At 40.3% G+C, this 24302-nt stretch overlaps 1 protein-coding gene across 4 annotated transcripts in view; it reads right to left on the reverse strand.

Annotated features, from left to right (window-relative positions):
- Window positions 1-24302, reverse strand: part of FRAS1 (Fraser extracellular matrix complex subunit 1) — a 318860-nt gene that overhangs the window by 65996 nt on the left and 228562 nt on the right. For all 4 annotated transcript variants that reach the window (XM_089526272.1, XM_089526273.1, XM_089526271.1 and 1 more), the window contains 8 exons: window positions 17523-17701; window positions 13278-13394; window positions 12156-12270; window positions 10652-10789; window positions 7471-7503; window positions 6640-6771; window positions 4174-4299; window positions 1973-2220 (listed from right to left, as the gene is read on the reverse strand). In XM_089526272.1, coding sequence (XP_089382398.1) covers window positions 1973-2220; window positions 4174-4299; window positions 6640-6771; window positions 7471-7503; window positions 10652-10789; window positions 12156-12270; window positions 13278-13394; window positions 17523-17701 — 1088 coding nt within the window. The remainder of the gene's footprint in view (window positions 1-1972; window positions 2221-4173; window positions 4300-6639; window positions 6772-7470; window positions 7504-10651; window positions 10790-12155; window positions 12271-13277; window positions 13395-17522; window positions 17702-24302) is intronic.

The raw sequence follows: 24302 nt of genomic DNA on the forward strand, positions 1-24302 counted from the left end.
ATATTTGAACCACTATACCATGCTGGCCCAGACACCAAAATTATCAAATATCATATGACAAATCCTGTCCTACTGAAAAACCTCCTGGTCAAGCTTGGTTCCTTGTTGCTATTTCCAATGCTATCCAGACTTGCCATCTTTCCTCCCTAGTATGGAATTTTGGACTACAGCTAAGGAGACCCTGGTTCAAAACATCACTGAGCTTTGAAATTTACTAGGTGATTTAGGTGTTTCATTCTGTCTCTGCTTAATCTACATTACAGTTGTTGTAAAAAAGGCAGGAGAGGAGTTGCACAGATGCTGCCTCAGCTTCTTGGAGGAAGAGCAGGTTAAAATGTAATAAATGAGTAACTCAACAAATCTTGAGAAAGCTATTCCATGCATCCCAATTTGACAGCAGTCCATTTCTGAGATTATGCTATCCTCCTCCTTACATTTAAAAAAACACTAAAGTGTACAGAAAGCTAAATATAAGCTAGAAATGCAATGAAATTGGGAAAGAAGCTAATACAATATTAAGCTACATTAAAAGAAGTATATTGTCTAGAAAAAGCAAAGTAATGGTTATATTCTGTGTTCATTGGGTCACATTTGGAATACTGCATCCAGTCCTGGACCTCACATTTAACAATGATGAACTGAAATACATCCAAAAAAGGGGGACAATGATGAAAACTAACTATGAAGAAGGGATAAAAAAGTTGACTTTGATGAGACTTAGGAAAAGACGATTAAGTAGTCTCCAAATACCTGATGGATTTTGTGCAAATGTCAGAAGATGGAGCAGACTTTGCACTGGCTACTCCAGAGAACAGGACTAGAACAAAAAGGTACACATTGCAAGAAATAACTTTGTTAAGAAAATTGTTCTAATGGCAAGAACTATTTCACAGTGGAAAGGCTGTTGCTCTCAGAGGAGATGGGTCCTTCTTTGCTAGAGATCTTTATCCTTAATTTGGGCTGCTCTCTATCAGAAATGCTATAGCTTCATCCTACTATACTGTGGAGTTTGTGCTGAGTTAAATAGATGGCATAGGTCACATAAAAGGTTCATTTCTACTCTAAGACTTATTGAAATGGGCAGAAACCATAGGAAACCATCTGTGTTTGGGACAGGGTGAACATTACTTGGTCCCAGAGAAGACTTTCTAGATTACCACACTACACTCTTATAGTGTTGCCATTCCACTTTAACTGCTCTGGCTGCTTCCTGTTCCATTCTGGGATTTGTAGTTTAAGAAGAGACATAGAATTATCAGCCAGAGAGCTCTTAGGCCTCACCAAACTACAAACCTCAGAATGCAATAGGAGGCAGCCAGAGCAGTAAAAGTGGAATAGCAGCACTATAAGAGTGTAGTAAGGTAATGTGGTACATTAGACATGGCACTCATACACCAGAACCTACCAACGCTGTAAATATTCTAGTATATTGTCACTGATTGTCCCTGTCTATTTTATTATGCATCATGAAACATGACTTTGAACTTCATTTCAACTGGGAACCCCATCTACTAAGCTGGAAATATTTGACTTCCTCCACCACCCTATTGCTATCTCATGAACTCCCTTTTAAATTGCAACAGTTGACACATTTACCTTCAGGCCATGAAAAGCCCTGCCTGCTGATTTCTGCATACCAAAGCTGTCTTATCTGGACACACACAGGCAAGGCTACCCTCCCACCCGCAGCTTCCTTTGGACCAACTACATTCACTTCCAGCTGCTAAAATGTATGCTTGCAGATCTCAAGAACTTATCCCTGCAAAAAAAAGAGGCCCTGATAAATAGAAATGTTTTGTGGTAAACATAAAGCTAAGATGTTTAGCTTATTGCCTCAGCTCCAGCAATTGCATTGCTGCTCAAAATGCAAGATTTGATTATTCACATGAGCATATCAAAGATACTAGCACATCCTAACACACAGTGAAACTAGAGATAAAATAGAAAAGTCTGAAATGAATGAGATGCTTACAATATAGGCAAAATGAGCTCGGGTGATGATCACAGAGCTTTTGCCAGCCACTGTGATAGCCAATGAGCAGGTAGGATCCAACCTGGGACCTTCATTTTCCATTGGCGTCACTTCCACTTTCAGCATGGCTGTTGCTGTGGTCACTCCATCAGATACTGATATCTCCATTGTGTCTTCTGCTGTGGAAGAGCCATCATGGATGTACTGCAAAACATTCCTGGTGACTTCTTCATAGGTGAAGGTATCACCTTCTCAGAAAGAAAAGTGACAGTCAGGAGTGTCTCATTCACAACATGATGGTCACATTAATTTAGGTTAGCCTAAGGCACCTAGCTGGTCAACCAGTATGCAGTGAAGGTACAGACTTTCTTTGTGAATAAAATGCAATTACATTGAAAATAGGCAATGGGTCAAAACAGGCCCAGAAAAGACCAAACTGGAGTTCTGGATTCATGGCAAACCAATGAGAAAGTTCTTGCTTCATTTGTTTAAATTGACCATATCTCTCCATGTAAACCTGCAAGAACACTAATATCTACAGGGGAAAGCTTTCTCTTGGCCCCACCACCATCACAGGCTCATTTGTTGACAATACGAGAGAGAGTCTTCTCAGTGCCTGCTCCTGCGCTCTGAAACTCCCTTCTTTAGGAGGCTAGGCTGCCTCCTCTGATCTCCTTTTACCAGCAGGCAAAGAGAATTGTAAATAAATAAATAAACTAGATATGTCTGAATTCTGAGCATGCCCACTTAAACTAAACCCAGAAATAGTTCTGTCTCTAGTACTATTCATATATAATCTTGTTTATGCAACATGTGAGAAGAGTACTCTTCCCTCTGATGTCACCTTGTTTGCTTAAGATATGGGAAGTCTGAAAAAAAGAAACTCCCCTATTCATGGATGCTTTTCATATAACCCACAACCTTGATGTCCCTGTATTCTAGTTTGTGTGGAGAGCTTCTGTGGGTAAAGAAATCTCTCTTCTTCACAGATATCATCTTCCACACAAACAAAATGACAAGATCAGTGCAGAGCTAGCATAGTCCCCCTTCATGCTGCCTGAACACAATTAAGAACAGAGTAGAAAAGGGACAGTTGATGTTGTGGTTGATTTTTTTTTTAAGTTGGGTTGACTTGAAAAATAAGTCCAACTATTTCTGGATTTTATATTTTGTTTCACGTTTTGAACCTTGACATAGGCCGGTTACAGACCGGCACTTTAGTGCATGACGAGCACGCACTAGGGTTACAAAAGGGCGGTGCTTCTGCACCGCCTTAACCCTAGTGCGTGCTCGTCACGCACTAAACAGCGGCGGCCCTTCCATACGGCCGCCGCTGTGAGGACGTCACGGCCACGCCGCCTCTAGATGGGGCGGCACGGACGTGACGTCCTTGCTCCATGCCAGGGCGCTTAGTGCGCCCTGAACACGGAGCAGGAAGGAGCTCCGTTTCGGAGCTCCTTCCTGGTTTAGTCCGCTGGGCGCAGCCTTCAGACGGCTGCGCCCAGCGGACTAAAAGAGAAAGGGGCCAAGCGGGGTGTCCTTGGGGCTTGAAGCCCCAGGGACACCCCTTTTCAAGCTTTTCAAGCTGCGGGGAAGCGGCGTTTTGCAGCCTGAAAAGCGGCGGATCGGGGCCTCAGAGGCTGCCGCTCTGCACACTGAGGCCCCGATACACCAGGGAAAGGGGCGGGTGCAGACTGCCCCAAATGGGTGGTCTATAACCCGCCATATTTTCCAATCTGCTCTGATATGAGCCAGAGAAAGGAGGATAACTGAGGCACATTTCACAACAGTACAATAGGGTGAACGTCTTAGAAAGCCTGTAAGAAATGCTGTTTTCCCAAGGGCTTCTGAGAAGACAATATGTGGCATTTGACTGGTTGTTGGTCCACCAATCTGACTGGCTGTAGCCAGCACAGCTAATGGTACTGATCATGGGAATTGCAGTCTACCAACTTCTGGAGGCCACTAGCTTTTCACTGCTGTTCCAGTACTTATTCTTTACCCCCAAAACATTCCATAATACTTTTATTTCAGAGGTCACAGATGATTTCCATGTAGGAAATGGGACAAAGGCCTGGCACACACATCTGCAGAACACATATGCAGCAAAACAAACACCCAAGATTTATTCTGTAACTCAAAAGATTTCCCTGTCTAAATGATAACATGCATTGCCAGCGTGGGACTTCTGCTCACCTTACCTGTACTCAGATGGTTAGGAAATCCAGAGCTGTGCTTAAGGAGAGCTCCATGATGAGGAGGTTCTACCACCTCAAAGAAGAGGTCTTCAGGCACTGTGTCAACATCACCAATTGTTAGCTGTATTCCTGAATCATTCAGGTGTGGAATTGAGGGAAGCAAAGTTAATTTATTTAGATTTTAGCCTCTTAGAGCTTACAATGCATGAGCAGATTTATAAAGCAATGCCGACGGAAAGAGAAAATGTGAACTGTTCAATAAAAAGCAATATTGTAAACAATAGGGATGGCGGGGTCATATGGTTTATATTTAAATTCACACTTCCTGAACTAACACACAAATTAGAACAGAATTATTTTGCAAGATTCCAAATTTTACGATGCAGTTCTGCAATCAAAAAATGTATACAAAAATTCATACATTAGGTTAAGTTGTATACAAGACTGGGTACATTATGGGAAATAGGCTACAAAAATGCTTACATAAGAAGTCATTTGCATAAAATGCATATTTTTGGAGAAAAAGCCTATGACAATACACATGAATTTTCATACAGACAAAAGACATATATAAAGGAAATGTGTTTGCAAAAACAAAACAAAACAAAACAAAAAACACTCAACACTCCTACTATCTATGGTAGGAGAACTGGCTACAAAAATCTGTATGAATTTGAAGACATGCATGAAAATGCATATGATTTTTTGTATATATTTTTTGTCAAACCATTCACCAAATGAAAATAATTTGGGGAGCATATTTTATTTACTCTTAAAAAATCTGCAAGCACTTTGAGGTTGTTCAGTTTTACATAAGCATAAATCAAAGGAACAGGGAAGGGAAAATCCACACACCCCCGGCAAGGTTAAAAACATGCACTTCTCTCAAGCCTTAGTTTTATCAGGCAGTGCAGCACCCAAACAATTAGAGGTCTGTCAATCAAAAAGAAGATCACCATTGTAATCAAGTGATATGTCTTGTACATGAAAAAAACTGCAAAAGCAATGACATTAAGAGGATGGAGAAGGAGGGCTGGAGAAATGCATACTTTTGGCACTACATTGCAGCAACATGTCTGCTAGAAGAGTCATCTAGAGAACAGCAGGACTCTACTCTTAACCTATTGTATTTTTGTGTGCCCACCTATAATAGGCAATATATACAGCAGCTGCCTCCAGAATTTTTTAATGAGCTTTCATGAACAACAAAACAGAGAGAAAAACAGAGAAGTTTGTCCACCAAAATAAAAACCATAAGAAAAGTAGAAGCTGGTGAAAGAAAAAAAAAGCTCAGTTGATCTCATTCTTTCATTTCACATGTGCATAGTGTTACTGTCAGATAATTAGTTTGGTGCTCTTTTTTATGGTGTTGGAAACTATTGCTCTTCTTTGCATGTTATTTCTCCCTCCAATAACAAATTTTCTGTTAAAGAGGTAATGCCCAGAATCAGTTTCCACATTATGATTTGAAATACACATCCAAGGCTTTATAATGTACCTCCAAAAATATGTGAATGAGAGAAATGCATGCAGTTAACAGGAAGTGAAGACTAGTTGTAGATCTCTGTTGATTAGACATTAAGGGATGTGTCAGCAGAGCCCTGCGGGTAAACCTGGGTTTATGTTGAATATCCAAAAGAAGGGAAAGAAAAGCAATGGATAATTAGCACTGGAAAAGCAGTGGGCAAGAGAGGGGTGCCTAATCCTCATTCTACCTATGGCATATTATAATAATAATAATAATAATAATAATAATAATAATAATAATATGTTTTATTTATAAACCGCTATTCCAAATAGATCATAGCGGTGTACAAGAAAATTATAAAACAGTACAAGAAAAATCTATAATTAAGATACACTGTATCTTCAGGCTAGCCCCTGATGACGCTGGGCCAGCCTGTTCTCTCCCTCAACGGCCGAAAGATGACAGTTATGGAGGGAGGGCACTCTGTCTTCAGGCTAGCCTCTGATGATGCTGGGCCAGCCTGTTCTCTCCCTCAACGGCCGAAAGATGACAGTTATGGAGGGAGGGCACTCTGTCTTCAGGCTAGCCCCTGATGACGCTAGGCCAAAATATCTCTTGTATTTCCCCTCCTCATGCTGCTTTCCCCATTTATGATTTCAGAAACATGTTCACAATGACTAGAAAGAAACTAGCAAAGAAAAAAGAGTACAAGAAGAAATGTCAGATTAAGGAAGGTTATGGTCATCTGTCTATTGTGCCTTTATTTCACTTCCTACTACCAAACTGTATCTTGCCCCATTCCACATTATAAGAAACCAATGGAGAACCATGTTTCCATATCCAGTTCTCTTATCTACCTTCCAGTTCCTGTATGAAGCATCCTGTTCTTCTAGTTTCCAACAGATAAATTTGTAGAAACATCTTAAATAAGCTGCAATGAGTGAGTTTCAAGCATATTGCAGACTGTAGCCTGAGTCAGCTAGCTAGTTGCTACTCCTTACCAATGGTTGCTCTCCCTCCTTGACTGACCTCAAGGACTGGAGCAGTGATCTGTAATAATGGAGGCTGTTCATCAGTGGAAAGCAAATGGATGGTAAACATCATTTCAGGACTTGTACGATCTCCATCTGACACTAAAAGAAAAAAGATTGAATGAAAATAATTAAATTAAATATATATGTGTGGTGTTAATTAACTGCCTTCAAATTGACTTTGACTTACAGTGAACTGATGAATGAGACATCTTCAAGATGCCCTATCCTCAACAGCCCTGTTTAGGTCTTCCAGACTCAGAGCTGTGGCTTTCTTGACTTAGTCTATCCATCTGTAATGTGGTCTTCCTTTCTTCTCCCTTCTACCTTACCTAGCATTATTGTCTTTTCAAAACATGAAAGCCTCAATCTAGTCATCCTGGGCTCCAAGGGAAGTTCAGGTTTGATTTGTTCTAAGATTTATTTAATTGCCTTTTCTGGGCTTTTTGGGGCTATGTGACTATGTTCTGGAAGAGTTTATTCCTGACATTTCACCAGCATCTGTGGCTGGCCTCTGTGGCAGCTCCCAGTCTCAGAATTCAATGGCTGAATGGTTGCCAGGACAAGACAGTAAAACACTTTCACCAAACACATTTCACCAACATCCATTTTACTATCCTATAGGCACTACTTTGCTGTCCATGAGTTCCTTGAACTATCTCCAGGGATCCTATTCTGGCCTAATAATTTCTCTCTGTTTTAAGAAGGCAAGATTAAACAAACAAACAAACAAGTAAAGATATAAAACAATCAACGATATAAGCAGGCAATTCAGGCAAAGAACAGTAAATATCTGTGTACCTGTAAAATGAAAGCTGACTGATTCAGGGAGGCCTAGAGGAAATAAAACATAAAAAGAACACAATTGTTTTCAGCACTTGGAAAAGAACACTATTAACTAAGGGCCTGAACAAACAGGCCAAAATAAAGGTGCTTTGGGTCATTTTGGTAGTTTAAATGCTGCATGCATCCTAAGAGACCGGAAGCCATGCCAAAGCCACGCTCCAGTCCTAAGGACTAGAATGCAGCTTTGGTGCAGCTTCTGGCCTTTTAAGATGCATGTGTCATTTAAATAGCATACCTTCAAAGTGACCCGAAGCAGCTTTATTTTGGCCTATCTGTTCAGGCCCTAAATTGCTTGACAAATAATTGAAGGTACTAAGATTGGTGAGTTTCAAAATTGGAGGCTATGTGTCTGTATGAAGGCAGGAATCAGAAATGAACTTTCGTAGTTTGGAAAGACTTAGCTTATTTTTAATGTAAGCCTGGATTCCTTTGAATTTCAACTCACTGTATAAATCAGGGATGGGGACAGGGTACCCAGTGGGCTGCAAAACACCAAATGGGCCCTGAAGTGGAGCCCCTAGGGTCCCTGCCTCACTTTTTCTGATTCCACAAGTTTCCAGAGTGCCCCCCTTTTAACTCTTGAAACAGACTTTGAGCAAAACCATTGGCGGGATACATACCGCCATATAGTACGTCTTCTATACGTACTAGGGTTAGGAAGGGGCGGTGCTTCCGCACCCCCCTAACCCTGGTACGTATAGAATACGTACAAGATGGCGGCGCCCCTTCCACATGGGCGCCGCCATCTTTGCGTATCGGACGCTGAGCGTCCGTACGCGTCGCGCCGCTTGTGACGTAGCGAGCGCGCCCCTGGCGCCTCGCTACGTCGCAAACGCGACGAAAAAAGAAGCTCCATTTTGGAGCTTCTTTTTCGGTCCGCGCGGGAGTCGGGCCGTGTGAAGGCTCCGGCTCCCCCGCGGACCTACTGGCGGCGGCGGCAGAGCGCCGCAAAGTGGCGGTATGTACCCCGCCATTGTTTGTTTTTCAAAAGTGCAGGTATATTATTATTATTATTATTATTATTATTATTTCCAGGATTTATATCCTGCCTTTCTCCATAATGGGATTCAAGGTGGGTGTATTCTACCATGATCGTGCAAACTGTAGTTTGCCAGCCAAAGGCTGAAATCGAAACCTGTCCACAATTGTTTGTACTGCAGGCTTAAAGGATTTACAAGCATTTTTAAAAAAATTCTTGAGGCAACCTATTTAGCATCATCAAACCTCAAAGACTTAAGTAGCCTTTATCTCACAAACTGAGTAACACTTTGGGATGTATGAGCTTGAATGGTTAAATGTCTACTAAAAGCCCTTGAGAAGCAGACACTGGACAAGAGATGAATTACCTCTTTACAGTTTTGTCTGAGCTGGGTAATGTATCTAAATCTGTATTTGAAAGAACTTTCTTTATCTCCCTCAGTGACCTCCTAAAAATAGAAACATTTTCTCAATAGACTTGGGAAGTGCAAAGACCTTGAAATCCCACCCAAACCAAGTGGTGTTTCCAAATGCCAATGAAACTCATCTGTAAAAGTTATTTTGGAATCAGGAGGGGCCTTCTGAATTTGTCATTTGCCTATTCCATGTCAGAAACACTTAAAATTACACATTAAAAGAAAAGCTCAGATCTCTAAAGGTGGTAAAGGCATAATACAGCCATGCATGACCAATTTAATTATGGCAACCAAATTAAAGAACATTCAAGGGAAATTGCTTGGTGGTTTTGGCAAGCTCTTGCCCTATACAGTATTTCCCATTCATTTTAATAGATGTTGAGTGGAGTCACTTCCTGGTAAATTGTTGGCTATGTATTTAGTGCCAAAAGTGGTAGGCAGCACATGTCTCATTTCTCCTATCTGTAAACTGACAACGAAAGACATTTACTCATTTCAGAGGTCTATTGGGAGAATTGGCTTGTTTGTTTGTTTTGCACTTTCAAAAATGGCAGCTGTTCGCCCTGTAAAATGCCCAAGAGAGCTGTAGCTTAACATCCAGTGCTACAAACTCTTTGACAGTATGCCAGAGTTTCATGAATGAGATTTTTTAATGCCCTTATAAAATCCAATGATTTAGTAATATAAGTGGTTTTTAGATTTCATTACCTTGGAACACATACTCCAGCAAATGAGAGACTGTGTATAGCACTGGAAGGACCACATTTCATTGGGAGCAGGTTTATAATGAGATGTTTGCATTGCAGATGGGTAGAATGCCTTTCTAACAAAATGGACTAGATGCCTATGAAAGGAAGGTGCTTGTGTTTAAATTGCTCCTCCTTTTATCAGAGCTCAGAAAAGTAGTTCAGTGACTAATCAACATCCCCAACCCCCAGTAACTCAGTACTCTTAATGTAGCAAATATAACATTATGTTACAAATAAAACTGGTACATTTTAGTTCCTTTTGTGGAAAAAATATAACAGAGTAAGAAAATAGACTAATCTTGGAACAAATCCTTCAAAATACCCCCAAAAGAAAATTTGTGTCTCCTCCAAAGATAATGAAAAAAAAAAATAACAAGCAAATATTATTTGTTGTAAGGGAAAGGTAACCACATTACCAGTGATGGTACTATTTGGGGGGGGGGGGGGGGATGTCATTATGCCCTTGCTACTGAAGTAACACTTTAACCAGTCAAATTCCAACATGGTACTTCCAAGCTATGCCTATCTTCCTGTGTAAAGAGACACTCTAATTTCATGCACTGTCCTTCAAGCATCTTTGAAAAATTGATATAGATGAAAATGTGTGCCACTGAATTCATGTTCTGCTGGCTAGTTTCCTATAGACATCTGGCTCTGTAAAGACCTTTGGTATGGTTGTTCTTATGACTTTCCAACCGTATCACAAGGTCAAAGTCATAACCCATCTTCATATAAGTTATCATAAGTTATTATATAACTTATATAACTTATTATATAAGTTATTATAAGAAATAGTAAGTTATTATTTATGTAGAAGTAACTGGGACAGTAACAGGTCACCTTTGGGAATGGTCCTAGAGGTCTCTTCCAAGTCTATGATTCTACTCCTTTATTTACTAGCACTGACTGATAGGAAGAAACTCTGGTCTATATTCAAAGCTACAGGCATTTGCACTGCGAACTGGGAGCTGCTCAGGTGGACCAGCTTCTTACCAGCAAAGGAGAACTCCCTCATCTCTCTGATATGTGAGGCGGCTGTGGGTGGACGGTACACGATTTTGCCATGGTTGACATCATTCTGTGTAAAATACTTTACTGGAGAGAGAGGCTTGTCCCTATGTTCAACAATACCTGCAAAAATAGAGAGAGTACTTTGTTAACAACGCACAATATTTGTTTCAAACCAGTTTCAACCACCATCTTTTAATAAACCTTGCATTTGGTTTGCCCCATAATAAGATATGTAGCTCATTCTTTCTCTACATATAAATATCCCACTCCCAATTTTTATGAGATGAAAGAAGAAATGTTGGTCTACACAGCTGTCATTGAAAATCCTTTTTTGTCTTATCAAAACAAGTATTAAGAGTTCATAATCTCACCTCAAATACAGGGGGTAAACATTACTCCTCTTGATTTATTTTCTTGCTCAGACTTTAATCCCAGTCAGAGAAAGGACCGCACTATTCTTCTGCTTTCCAGCAAAACTGCCATCTCCTGACATGTAGCAGCCCTTAGGAAAACTAAATTTCCCAGGCCTATGTATAACTGATGAGTTGGATAGCATCATGACAGGTGCCAAAAGACAGAGTCCAATTCAGATTGTCTGTCTTTAATGTACACTATTTGCCAAATAGTAGACGAAACACCTCAGTTTAACCCAGCCTTTCTCAAATAGTGGGGCGGGCCCCCCAGGGGGGGCGCGAGGCTCTGTAAAGGGGGGCGCGAGGCTCTGTTATGCAGAGGTGTACTTATAACAATTTTATAGACAAATGATACTATTTACAGTCACGCGGGGGGCGCGAAATGTTTTCTTCTTCCGGGGGGGGCGGGGCATGACAGAAAATAATTGAGAAGCACTGGTTTAACCCAACCCAATTTGACTTAATCTTGGGGACATTTGCTGTCAGTGTGCTACAAAAATGGGAGAGTGAAAAAAAATCAGTATTTTCATCCTCCCCCAAGACAGATCAAGAATCTTCCCTGAACTGGTTTTAGTAATAGCAAATACTGCTATATTGAGAATCAGCAAGGAGTAGTGGTTTGAGAGCTGGACTATGACTCTAGAGATCAGAATTTGACTCCCAGCTTGGTCATTAAACCCAGTGCAGCTGCAGGGGAAAGCAATGGCAATCCTCTGAACAAATTTTGCCAAGAAAACCCCATGATAGGTTCCCCTTAGGGTAGCCATATGTCAGAAACTATGTGAAGGCACACAACAAAAATGACAACAAACTTCTACATCAAGGCTGTTTGTCTGTTTTGCTAGTATCTCCCCACCCCAAAGCTTACAAAGCTCCTTTTAAGAAGAATAAGCATCACTCTACTCCTGCTCAGTTATGAATAGTTTCACCATGTCATGATAATTATTTTTCTTAGAAATAACTTCCCAGTCTTTGTCCTACCCCATTTTTTTTGCAGTTTACTTATCAGCCTGAAAGTTTCATTTGCAAATAGAATAGTACAAAGAACCCTCTTCAGTATTAGATGTACTTGCCTTGATTTGGTGGCAAGGGTATAGTCACATTGTACACAATTTGTCCACTTGGATTCTCTGAGTCAACAAAGGAAAGATGATGTGGCTCTATAGGGGTCACACGATCTTCTAGAGCCTGAAAGATATAACGGGATGATACAATGGACACTGAGACTGAGATAATTATCCAGACCAAATAAAGGAGAGAGACAGCAGATTTACTGAAGGATCATAAGAAAAATTTCTAATAGAATTCCAGATCTAACCCATACTGACACTTAATAAGTAGAGTGCTGCATAATGTAGGATTAAAATATCATTCAAAATTTATCTGACTTTTAAAAAGTAAAGGTCACTGCTGAAAATTGCATTTTTGAAAAGTATACACTTATGGCACAATCTTCCAAATTTTCTCTTCACCGCCCATATACTGTTAAACTGTCAGATCAATTTCTTTCCCAGAAACACACTATGAGTGAATAAAGAAAGAGTGCAGCCATTTTCTCAAAGTACACACTTTAGCTGAAGGGAAAATTGCATGTTACGCCAAAAAGTACATTATCAGCAGCCCAGCAGCTGATCTTGAATAAGGGAATACTATTGGTTGGTAGCATTGGGAGAAGGTGAAATGTCAGGAGTGGCAGAGAAGCCAATCAACCTAACATAGCACACCCTGGATTTGTTTGACTACAATTCCCGCTACCCCATCCATACTGAGGACCACCAGTTTGGGGAAGACTTACACTTACTATACTCTCAGGGCTTGTGTACATGGGTGATTTACTGCAAATTCCCCCTCAGCTCACTGTGTTCTGTTTACACGAGGAAGGAACAGAACCCTGAATCAGGTCCAGACTGGCTTCACAACATCTACACAAGATTCAGAGCTTCCTATTCCTACCCACATTTATAACCTGTAAAAATCCACTCTGCCATAAATTTCACTGAGTTCAGTGCGGCTTATGCGTAAGTGAATGGATATAAAACTAGAGCCTTAATTTCTGGAATGCATTTATAAACTATACACAGAGAGAGAGAGAGAGATATGCAGAAATATGAAAGAAAAGTATGTGTATAATTTTAATGAGCTTCTGCACACTCCTTAGGAAATGCAGTCGTATGTCTTGCTTTGGTTGGACTTACAGTCATATGGAAAGAAGACCCAAAGGAGAGCAGAGGTGAATCCAGAGTGTGTGGTAGGATGGCAATGCTGAGGAGGTGGGTTTCCAGATGGGCTTGTGGAGAGGATGTGCTGGATACCTGCAAATGCAGTATCACACAAATGTAGCTGTGGCACTGAACATTTTATACATCACAAGAGACAGATGCACCTGCTTTCCTAGGTTTTCTCATGCAAACTGTGATTGCTGAAGCAGATGATGCTAATCTAGTACATCTGTAAAAACTGCCATTTAAAAATATCCACAGTAAAATTTCCTATGGGCAAAACATTATAGGTAGGAAAACATCTGAATAAACCAACTGGTAGCTTGCTTTTGACAAATACACAACCGTGGCATTTCATCTACAGCTGTATGCCATTTCTCGCCAAAGACAACCTTAATTCTCATCTGTTCCAGACTTTGCTATACAGTGCTAACTCAAATGTATTGAATATTCCACAGAGATGTACATCTTTGCTCATTTCATTCTCACGTAAAATTATTACAATTTTCAGACGTTTTCTCTCCGCTGGACATTTTTCAGTTGATTACACTTTGAGATATCTTTGTGAAAACATCGCAAAGTTTTTTGTACAAAATACGTTTTGTAAAGAAACACTGTTTTTTATGCACAAACATAAAAGAATTTTGTCAAAAGTATGGGAAAGACCCAATTTTGCACAAAATACTTCTTTCTCCCTTTCCCTCTCTCTTTTTGTATTGCTGCTGCTGACAAAATAACACTATCACACAGGGTTGAACATTCTTATGGCAGTTCACAATATCTTCCGTGGAGTGCCTCAAAAGGTTGACCTGCTTTCTCACTGAAGACAAGAAAACCTGTGAAGATTCTTTATATGCCTAATATTTCATAAAACTATGAAGAGGTAGAGAAATCAAGCAGGACCATCTTCGACCCTGTAGAGAAACCACCTCCACCAGACTGCCCCCTTCATTGAGCATTCCCTGGCAATAGCCTTGGCATCAGGCTGGAGGAGAGTAAGAAGATGGGCAGTTGCACTGTTTCATCTGAGAAACCACTCCTTTTAGCTTCTCCTTGAACTATTTCCATTCCAATTGTTCACTAGACACTAGACACATTACTAGTGTCTGGGTTTGCTTCCCCCCCCCCCAATTCTCCTTTCCTTTTCCTATCATGACTTTTAAAGAAGTGGTTCTTAACCTTTTCTTTACCAGAGACCGTCTTTAAATATCTTTTTTGCCACAGATTTCCTAATAATAATAATAATAATAATAATAATAATAATAATAATACCTGAACAATGAACTGTTTACAATTACACCATCAGTTAAACATTTCCTTAGAGGTGACAGAGGGTAAAGGAAGACTTTTCTCCTGCTTCTTCCAGCCATGTTTGCAGCTGCAGCAGGTTGAACGAGGAGCCAGCCTTTGCCTTGGCTCTTGCCACATGGCCATTCCACTGTGGTGAGAAGGTGGGCTGAGCAGCCTTTCTGGATCCCCTATGAGGACATCATGGCCCCCTGCGGGTCCACAGACCACTAGTTAAGAACCACTGTTTTAGGCAATATCCCTGAAGGCAAAGTCTGCAAGCTGCTCAAGGAGCCCTTCTCAGTTGAAGTGGACAGAGATATGTAAATAAATAAATAAAATTATGAACTAATCTCTCTTTGCCTATCATTCCCAATATACAGTAAAAACACATATGCATAGTTTAAATCTTATAAATAATAATAATAATAATAATAATAATAATAATTTGTTTTATTTATATACCGCTATTCCAAAGATCATAGCGGTGAACAGCAAGTAAGCTAATTTGCCCCCAACAGTCTGGGTACTCATTTTAGCGACCTCGGAAGGATGCAAGCCTGAGTCGAGCTTGGGCCCTTTTGCTGGTCTTGAACTCGCAACCTTGTGGTTTCGAGTGAATGGCTGCAGTACAGGCATTTAACCACTGCGCCACCAGGGCTTTATAGCATTAATTTGACTAGAGTAGTGTTTCTTTACTGAAATGGAAACAACAGAGTTTTGATCTTGGATTCACAGTCAAGGCTAACTTGGTTTAGTGTTACTGCGTTCAGTGGAATTTATTTCCTAGTAAATTTGTTTTGGATTGAGTGATATAACCTGTGTGTGGGTATGTGGGTGTTAACTAGGTGGGAAAATAGTTTTCAGAACCAAACCACTTATATCAATCATATGAAATGTTGAAAGATATAAAGTTTCTTTCCTCATCACTTTTTCTCCCTCCATTTTATCACCATGATTGATGATGCTTAAAAACTCAGAATTAAGATGAGCAATAAATCTTACTAGAATGCTATTTATTTACACTGGTCTTGCCTAGATTGTTGGTTTTTTTTTATCATTTTTATAATCATGCCATAGCAGGGTTTGTGGGTTTTTTTTGGAGAAATATTTTTGATGGCAAATATGAACTGTGAGTCTATTTTTGCATACACACACAGAGATGCACATAGAGAGATAGTAGCAGTAAAAATTATTGTTGATCCTACTTCTAAGTTTTTGAGCATATATATTTTGTGAATTGGGTTACTGTTTTGTTGTTGTTTTACTTGTACTGCTGCCAACACAATTCTACTACTACTATGAAGTAGCTTATACAGTCAATGCATTATCAATAGTCATTATCAATGCAGCCTTGAAACTAATCTTTGTTGAATGAGACCAAATTGAAGAGCAAGTCAGAGAACTCGACTAAATGTTACATAAAAATTGAGATCTGCTGGTGAAATATCACCAGATGCAGCTTTCTGACAGACATAAGATGAAAAGAGTCCCTCTTGCCAACTGGGAACCATTCTGTTTCTCCATATTCTATTCTAACAGTGGTCTGTTGTCCTGAGAACAGATTTCTCACTAGAACTATCAAATGTAGTGGGCCTCCATGTCTTTCAGAGTGTTACATAGCTTTTCATGATCAATGCAGTCAAAAGCTTTTTATACTCTATAAAGGTGGTACCTAGTCCTGCTTTAAAACTTCTTATATAGGAGTTGCTCCTACCCTGTGATCATTTTAGTTGCTTTTTTTCTCCACTTTCCCCATATTTACAATATCCCCCTTTTCCCCTACTGAGCTCATAGGAAATGGTGAGGGGAAAGAAAGTCAACGGAAGTAAATAATAAATTCATAAATTTACATGGGGGAACTATTTTACTAAAGGCCATTGACTATGCAGCTTCCAAAATGCTAACAAAAATCATTCATCTATTTTTCCTGCCGCAGCAATCTATTTATCAGGAGCCCAGCAGATGGATTATTGTTTTGTGAAAGAATACATCTAAATGTGACTTCTTACTCCCAGTATATTTTTCCAAACAATTATGACTGCTGCAGAAAGGTGCTACTGCAAAAAACCAAAACACAACTCCCCCAAGTCATACAAAATTCATACAAGGTAACAGCAACACAGCCATTAAATTAAAGATTAGCTTGTTCAACATCCGGCACTTCAACACTTCCTCATTATCACTTATGTTAATTACCTCAGAAATTACCTTAATTGCCTCCCCTGCGTTACAGTAATAGCTTTGACGCGGTAAACCAAAATGTACAAAATATTGCATGCAAGCTTTCAGTTTAGCTTAGCCTTTCAGGAGAATGTTAAACCTTCCAGGCAAGTGAGAGCAGCCTCATCCAAAGATACTACTTGGCATTTTTGCCTCTTTGGAAATGGGTTCAATTGGCTATAATTACTGTACATGTCTGCAGGGACTTTGTAAACAACTATGGTTATGGTGAATCAACACTTGCCATTTCTGGCAAGTGACTCATGTAAGTTTATCTCACAGGCCCTAGAATGGGCCCGTTGCATTACAAAAAGGGGGCATGTTAGGAATCAGATAGGGCAAAGAACGCATCTTACCACACAGGAGAACGCTGCTGCCAATGCCGCTGGATGTTCCCATTGCATTCCACATCTGTCCCAGAGGAGGCGATATTTGAGAACTGTTCAAAAGTGTTCTCAAAATCGTCCCCTCTGGGACGGATGTGGAACGTGATCGGAATGTCCGTCATCGTTGTTGTCGTTCTCCTGTGCGGTAAGATGCATTCTTCGTCCCATCCGGTTCCCATCACACCCCCTTTTTGTAAAGCAACAAGCCCGTTCTAGGGCCTGTGTGATAAACTTAAGTGATAGGAAAGCAATTACAGGTGTCCTGCAAATAAACAAGAAGATCTTTGATACACCTTTAGTTTTGAGTAATGGAGACAAAACATACCTGGAAGCGGAAGGAGTCACTCTCCGTCTCAGATCCAGAATGCCTATACCATATGACTCCTTCATTGATGTTCTGCTGTGTGAAAGTGGTGGTTGGAGAAGCTGCTCTTCCATCTGGTAAAGGCTGCCATACTAAACCAGGGTCATCTGCAGGCATGGGGACCAGAAACACCACTTCACCTGAAAAAAGCAGAGATGAAGAGTGAAAAGGCCTTTGGAGCAATGGATGGTCATGAAACCACTGGAACATGAACCTGAGCTTTGTGCTCAACCTCTGACTGCAGCAACTGAAGTAAGCTGAGGACAAAGAAAGTGTGTGGGGAGCCACTGCAGTTACAGGGCTGGAGCATTCTCCTTGGAAATGAAGGCTTGCCAGGGAATGTAGTGACCCTACAGTCCACCCATCCTGACTCACTACCAGCTCTCCTCTACAAGAAGAAATAAAAAGTCTTCCTGTAAGGCTGAGACAGTCAAAGCTCTTGAGAATGGGGCGAAACAGATGGGCAGGAAAAAGTGGCTTGAAGCTGCCTTTTCCGAAGCCACATTGAAACCCCACCAACTGCACCGCTGGCTCCCAAGGCAGCTGGAGTGTTCATGTCATGACCACATGATATGGCTTCAAGCAAGGAAGAAGTGGAAAAAAAGCTGCTTCTTTTTGAAATGGCTTTTCTCTGCATAAGGTGCCTAGAGGGTACTTTCCTGCTGGCTTCAAGGCATGTGTCATCTAAATGCCACACTTTCAAGTCAGCCTGAAAGCACCTCTTTTTGCCTGTCTGTTTAGCCCCAATGATAACCACAGCTAGGGAAAGTTACTTTTTTGGACTACAATGGCCATGCTGGCTGGGACATTCTGAAAGTTATTCAGTAACACTTGCAAGCTTTCGTTGCCAACTTTGGTTCCCAGCTGAACTTTCCAGCTCATCTCACTAAGCCCTGATCTCTGGTTTGAAACCTGTGTTTAACCAGATTGTCACCTAAGGCACAGCTTCTACTGTGATCTTCCATATGGGAAAAAAGGTCTTCCCTTTAAAGGACTCCCTTGTAATTGTAGCCCCTGATGACAAGTGATGTAGCCAAGGGGGGGGGGGTCCATGGGGTCTGGACCCCCTTCCATTAATTAATGTTAAAAATAATATCAACCAAACCTAATCTAATCACAAAACATATGTTTTCCCCAGTGGATCTATTTAAAATTGTGTTTATTACTTTAATATATGGCTTGGGCCCAGGGTACTTGGAGGACCGCCTCTCCCCATACATTCCACCCCGCACACTCAGATCTGCTGGGAAGCAATTGTTATGTGTCCCAGAGGCAAGATATTCTACCACCACTCAGAGGGCCTTTTCTATCTCGGGCCCCATCCTCTGGAACTCGCTTCCGAATGAGCTCCGCTCAGCCACCTCCCTGGAATACTTCAAAAAGGGGCTTAAAACTTTTTTGTTCCAGCAGGCTTACCCCTAACATCCCATGTTGCCCCCTTCTCTCTCCTCATTGTTCTTGTAATCTTGTGCTAGTTGGAAAAATTTTAACTGGATTTTAACTGTTGTAATGATATTGTGAGATTTTGTATTTTTTGTATTTTAATTCTTTGTATATTGATGGTATTGTGTTTTTGGCTGTTGTGACCCGCCTTGATCCTAGGAAAGGCAGGCTAAAAATAAAGCTTTTATTTATTTTTTATTATTAATATCCTGATGTATTTCCCCCCCCCCCTTCCCAAAATCCTGGCTACGTCCCTGTGATGACTATCCCTTTGTTCTCTACTTAATATTTCCCTCACACTGGATTCTAACAGCTTAAGGTGGTGGATGGTTAATATGGAGGACTGTAGGTCCTATTTCAGTGGGGTGGTGAATCCATTCTGGATTTTAGATGGGACTACTTTGGTGATAAGAGTTCAGCATCTTGAATAGATCCTTTAAAGATCAAATTAAAATCCAGAGTGAATTCACCATCCTGCTGACATGGAAGCCATCAGCTGCCTCTGGTGGAGGCTACCTGGCTACCATAGGGGCACAGCCAGGCAGCATAAAGCTTGAAAAGTTGCTCTTGAAAAGTAATTTGTTCCTGTTCTGTGTTATAGTATTTGAAGAGCAACCTATTGACATTACTTGTTCCAATACTGAAAAAGTAACTTGTGTTATTTTATCTGCTGTTTCTTGTTTTTTCATTCCTTTCCATTATTTTTTTTAAGGGAGAAAACTGAAAAAAAATATTGATGAAAAGGTAGAGAGAAGTCTTATCAAGTTTGCAGATGAGACAATAACTGGGAGGGGTGGTTAGCACACTGGAAGATAGGACCTAGATAAACTAGTAAATTGGCCAGAAAATAATAAAATTAAATTCAATGGAGATGAATGAAAAAATTTGCATTCAGTCCAACAAATCAAATGTACAGATACAGGATGGGGGACACGTGGATCATACAAAAAAGGATCTTGGGATTATTATTGAGCATAAAATGAACATGAGCCAGCAGTATGATGTTGCAGCAAAGAAGACAAATATTATTTCAGCCTGCATTAACAGAAGCATTACTTCCAAGTCAAGGGAAGTAATAGTCCTACTATATATACTGCTGGTTGGGCCTTAGCTGGAGCACTGCCTTCACTTCTAATTTAAAGGTACAGACAAGTTGGAGTGGGTTCAGAGAAGGGCACCTAAGATGTTGAAAGGTATGAAGAGTAAAACATATGAAGAAAGGTTGGGGGAGCTGGGCATGTTCAGTCTGGTGAAATGAACACTGAGGGGTTATATAATTGCACGCCTTAAATACTTCAAGGGGTGTAACAGGCAGAATAGATCAGATTTGTTCTCTGCTGCCCCAGAGGAGAGGACCAGGTGCAGTGGTTTTCAGTTACAGGAGGGTAGATTTTAATTGAACATTAGAGGGAACTTCTTGGCAGTAAGTGGAGTTTAGCAATGGAACCAATTGCCTAGAGAGATGATGGGGTGGACCCTTTCTCTGGATAGCTTCAACAAGAGTCTGTATATCTACCTGCTGGGGATGCTTTAGGTGAAGATCCTGCATTGGATCACACTGTGATTCAACATTGCATGTTGCAGTTCTTCATTGGGCATTCCAACTGCACATTATGCACTGTTGTTGAACATTACATATTGTGTGTTACACTGTGCAATGGCATGTAGTCATTGACATGTGTTTCACATTCTGCAAGAGGGTTGTGTAGTGGTTGTGTAACATAGCTCCATGGGCCGATATTTACACTAAATTGAGAAGAAATTGGATTAAAGCCTAGAATTCCTTGAAATTCATGGCCGTTGAATTGCTGGCATGGAGATTCTGGGATTTGTACACCACAAAGTAACTTTTTCAAGCTCTGAGCTGAACTCCAGGCTCATTAATTCTGACAGAAAAAAACTGAAGCTGCTCAGAGACTGTGTAATACCCGCATCCTTCAAGCATTATTAAAAATGTTTGCAAAACAGAAATCCTATCAGACAATAATATTGCGATCTGATGTTAGTATTGCTGCTTATTGTTGTCCTCTGGGCTGGCAGTGGGACACAACTCTTCATGTCCATAATCTATTCTGACACTGCAGTTACAGATTCCATTACACTGATATTTTGGATTCCCTTGTCTTGCTGTCCATGTTTGTGCAACTGACAGATTGAATCCCACTAGGGTTTCTGTGATGTCTATTTAATATCTAACTGCTAAATTATTTAAAGCACATACATCTCAATTAAATAAACCCACACACCAGTCTGATCTGGCGTGTAATTGATACATCATCTTCTGTATCTTTCTTCACAGTCTTTAGAAAACCATGCTGCTGGTGTTAAAGTTAACTAGGATCATAGCTGTGGAAAAACAACAATAACCCTAACCAAAAAAAGATAAATTATATTATTGAAATTCCACTCTTACAGTGGCAATCTATGGGACTTGAGTCAGAGGTAGATGGATTTACCGTTAGATCTCTGAGTGATTGTACAGTAGATTACTAAGGGTTTCTGATTCTTCAAGATGTTTTGGAGTTCCCAGAATTCAGCTAACCCTAGGCCAAATCCAAAACACCTGGAAAACCAAAATTTTGGACTACAACTCTCTAGGAAATAATTCTAAGCACGTCACCTAAAACTGCAAATCACAAAATTCTTTCAGATAGAGCCATAGCAAATAAAACAGTAAATATGCAGTTTCGATACAGTGTCTAGGAAAACAAGGGTCTCAGAAGAATGTATAGTTCAAGATTTTCCATACCTTGCCTCAATCATTAATTAAAATGGAGACTGCAGCCAAGAAATCAGAAGATCGGAACTTGGAAGAGCAGTTATGAGGGAATTACACAAGACCCTAAAGTGTTAAGATTGAATACTAAAGTTAGGATTGTCCATGCCATTGTATTTCCATTTCCAAGTATGGCTGTAAAAGATGGACAATGAAGAAAGGTGATATGAAGAAAATCAACTCATCTGAATTGTGGTCTTGGAGAAGAGTTCTACAGATACCATGGACTAGTGAAAAGACACATAAATGGGTCCTAGAGCAAATCAAACCTGAACTCTCCCAAGTGAGATAACTAAACTGAGTCTATTGTACTTTGTCCATATCACGAGAAGACATAATTCACCAAAAAAGACAATAATACTTGGTAACGTGGAAAGCAGTAGGCCAAGAAGAAGACTGCATTCTAGATTAATAGACTCAGTCAAGGAAGCCATGGCCCTGAGTCTGCAAGACCTGAACAGGGCTGTTGACAATAGGGTGACTTGAAGATCTCTCATTCATAGAGTCATCATATGTCGAAGTTAACTTGCAGCAGTTAACAACAACCAATGATATGGGCCATACATGCTACTTACCCCTGTTTTATGAGTTTCCCTAATGCTTATTCATTTATGTCCCAGGAAGATTATATTACGTAGTACTAGATATTTCTAGTGCCTTATAAGTTTCGGAGAAGGGGTTCATCTACTTACTCCTGTCCTGAAGCAATAACTTCTCTGTCTGCACCATCAATTAGTTGCCAAGGAGATAATTAGGGATGATACAAGTAGAGGAATTATAACTTCAGAAAGCAGACAGGCTGCAGGAAAATAGGAACCCCTGAGGATAAAATTGCTGTCTTGTACACTAATGCTTTCCATTCATAATAATTAGCAGAGAGGCCCCTTAGACACTGTGAAGGCATGAGCTTTTTATCTGAGCTCTGGCTATAAAGTGTTGATCCATTCTGCTCTAATAAGGTATTTTGTTTGGAAGCCATAAATATATTTCAGGCAACAAAACTGTCAGAACAAACTGAATCTATAGCTGGATGAAAAAAGAGGGACACATGTACACCCCAAGGCCATTTTGGAGGCCCCCAAACCACACACTCCATCATGTCAAAGCAATTTTTTCCCCAAAGGGAGCTACTGGGAGCTATAGGATGCATTGGGAGCACATACAGTGAGTACATCTTTCAAAAGGCTTTTTAAAATTTGGGAGTGGAGGCACTGAACGACACAGTGGTGGGAGGTGAGGTTCTACAAGATCCTAAGAACTGCCAAATCAGCTCTGAAACTCTGAAATCCACCCTGATCTATAGATACACATGTAGCTTCTCTTTCATCTATTGCCCAGGATTTAAATCTGGGGGGGGGGGGGGGCCTTAAGGCCTGAACCTAGTGTGACCTGAGCATCTTCTTTAAGGCTCACAAGGTGTCTTCCAACATTTCACAGATGAAAACCATGATATGTGTTGACCACGAAACATCAGAATGTGGTCAAGATGGCAAAAGCTATAATGAAGAAGAAAAGATGAGCTACAGCAGTTTGATTTCGCCTGAGCCTAATAGGAAGGGCAAGACTCTGCTCCTCTTCTGTTCTTCCTCCACTAAGGTGCAACAAATTGGTGTACTTTTGCTTCTAACCCAGTGATGTAAGACAAACATATAGATATTTCTTGTTTCTTCCCAGAGGTAGGGGTACCACTATTCCTGTTTCAATAACTATATGTTGAACACTGTCACATTCCTAAGGAGGAGATTATACTCCTTTAAACAATCAGGTTGACATGGCAAACATATGGGTGAAACCACCCCACCCCCAAAAACTAGGGCTAACTAGAAAGTAAATGTCCTCAAGTTTCCAATTCAATCCTTTTATTAAAGTAAAAAGCAGAGAATTTCAGAAATAATTTGTTTTAATATAAAATGAACAAAACTATTAACAGACTAAACTTATCAGTATCCTATGAATAACTTGCAAAATAGCCTTCAGGAGAAGAATAGTATAGCGGAGCCCTCCTGGTACAGCTTGATGGCGGATTTAACTCATCGCTATCCAGGTGAATAGAAGAGTAATTTCTTTTACAAGCAAAGAAATTACTTGTTGTAGCACAAGGGGCTGGGCAGTTCTCAGACAGGGAAATCCAAACTGGCCAGTCAAAAGTTTTTGGATGATCTGCTAGATAAGTATTTTGTATAATGTACGCCATTGGCAAGTTTCGTTTTTATCGATTTTATTGTTTGTATGTACAGCGCTGTGTAAATCTACAGCGCTATATAAAGTATAATAATAATAATAATAATAATAATAATAATAATAATAATAAATGAGTGACAGTCCTTCAGAACTGTTTACATGGCAACCAACTGTCTGAAGTGATTTTTGCCTAAAGTGAATTTTGAAGCAAATTGGTGAGTCTGGTTCAAGTAAGCATTGTTAGTGAAGAAAGTGAAGAAAAAGATTTCATGCATATCTGCTATGGATATTCACATGTCAATATTTTGTCCTTACAAGTGAGGATGAATATTTCCACAGTT

This window comes from Sceloporus occidentalis, unplaced genomic scaffold, assembly GCF_023333645.1.
Source record: "Sceloporus occidentalis isolate IW3139 unplaced genomic scaffold, rSceOcc1.0.p SCAF_5, whole genome shotgun sequence".
NCBI classification, from domain to species: domain Eukaryota; kingdom Metazoa; phylum Chordata; class Lepidosauria; order Squamata; family Phrynosomatidae; genus Sceloporus; species Sceloporus occidentalis.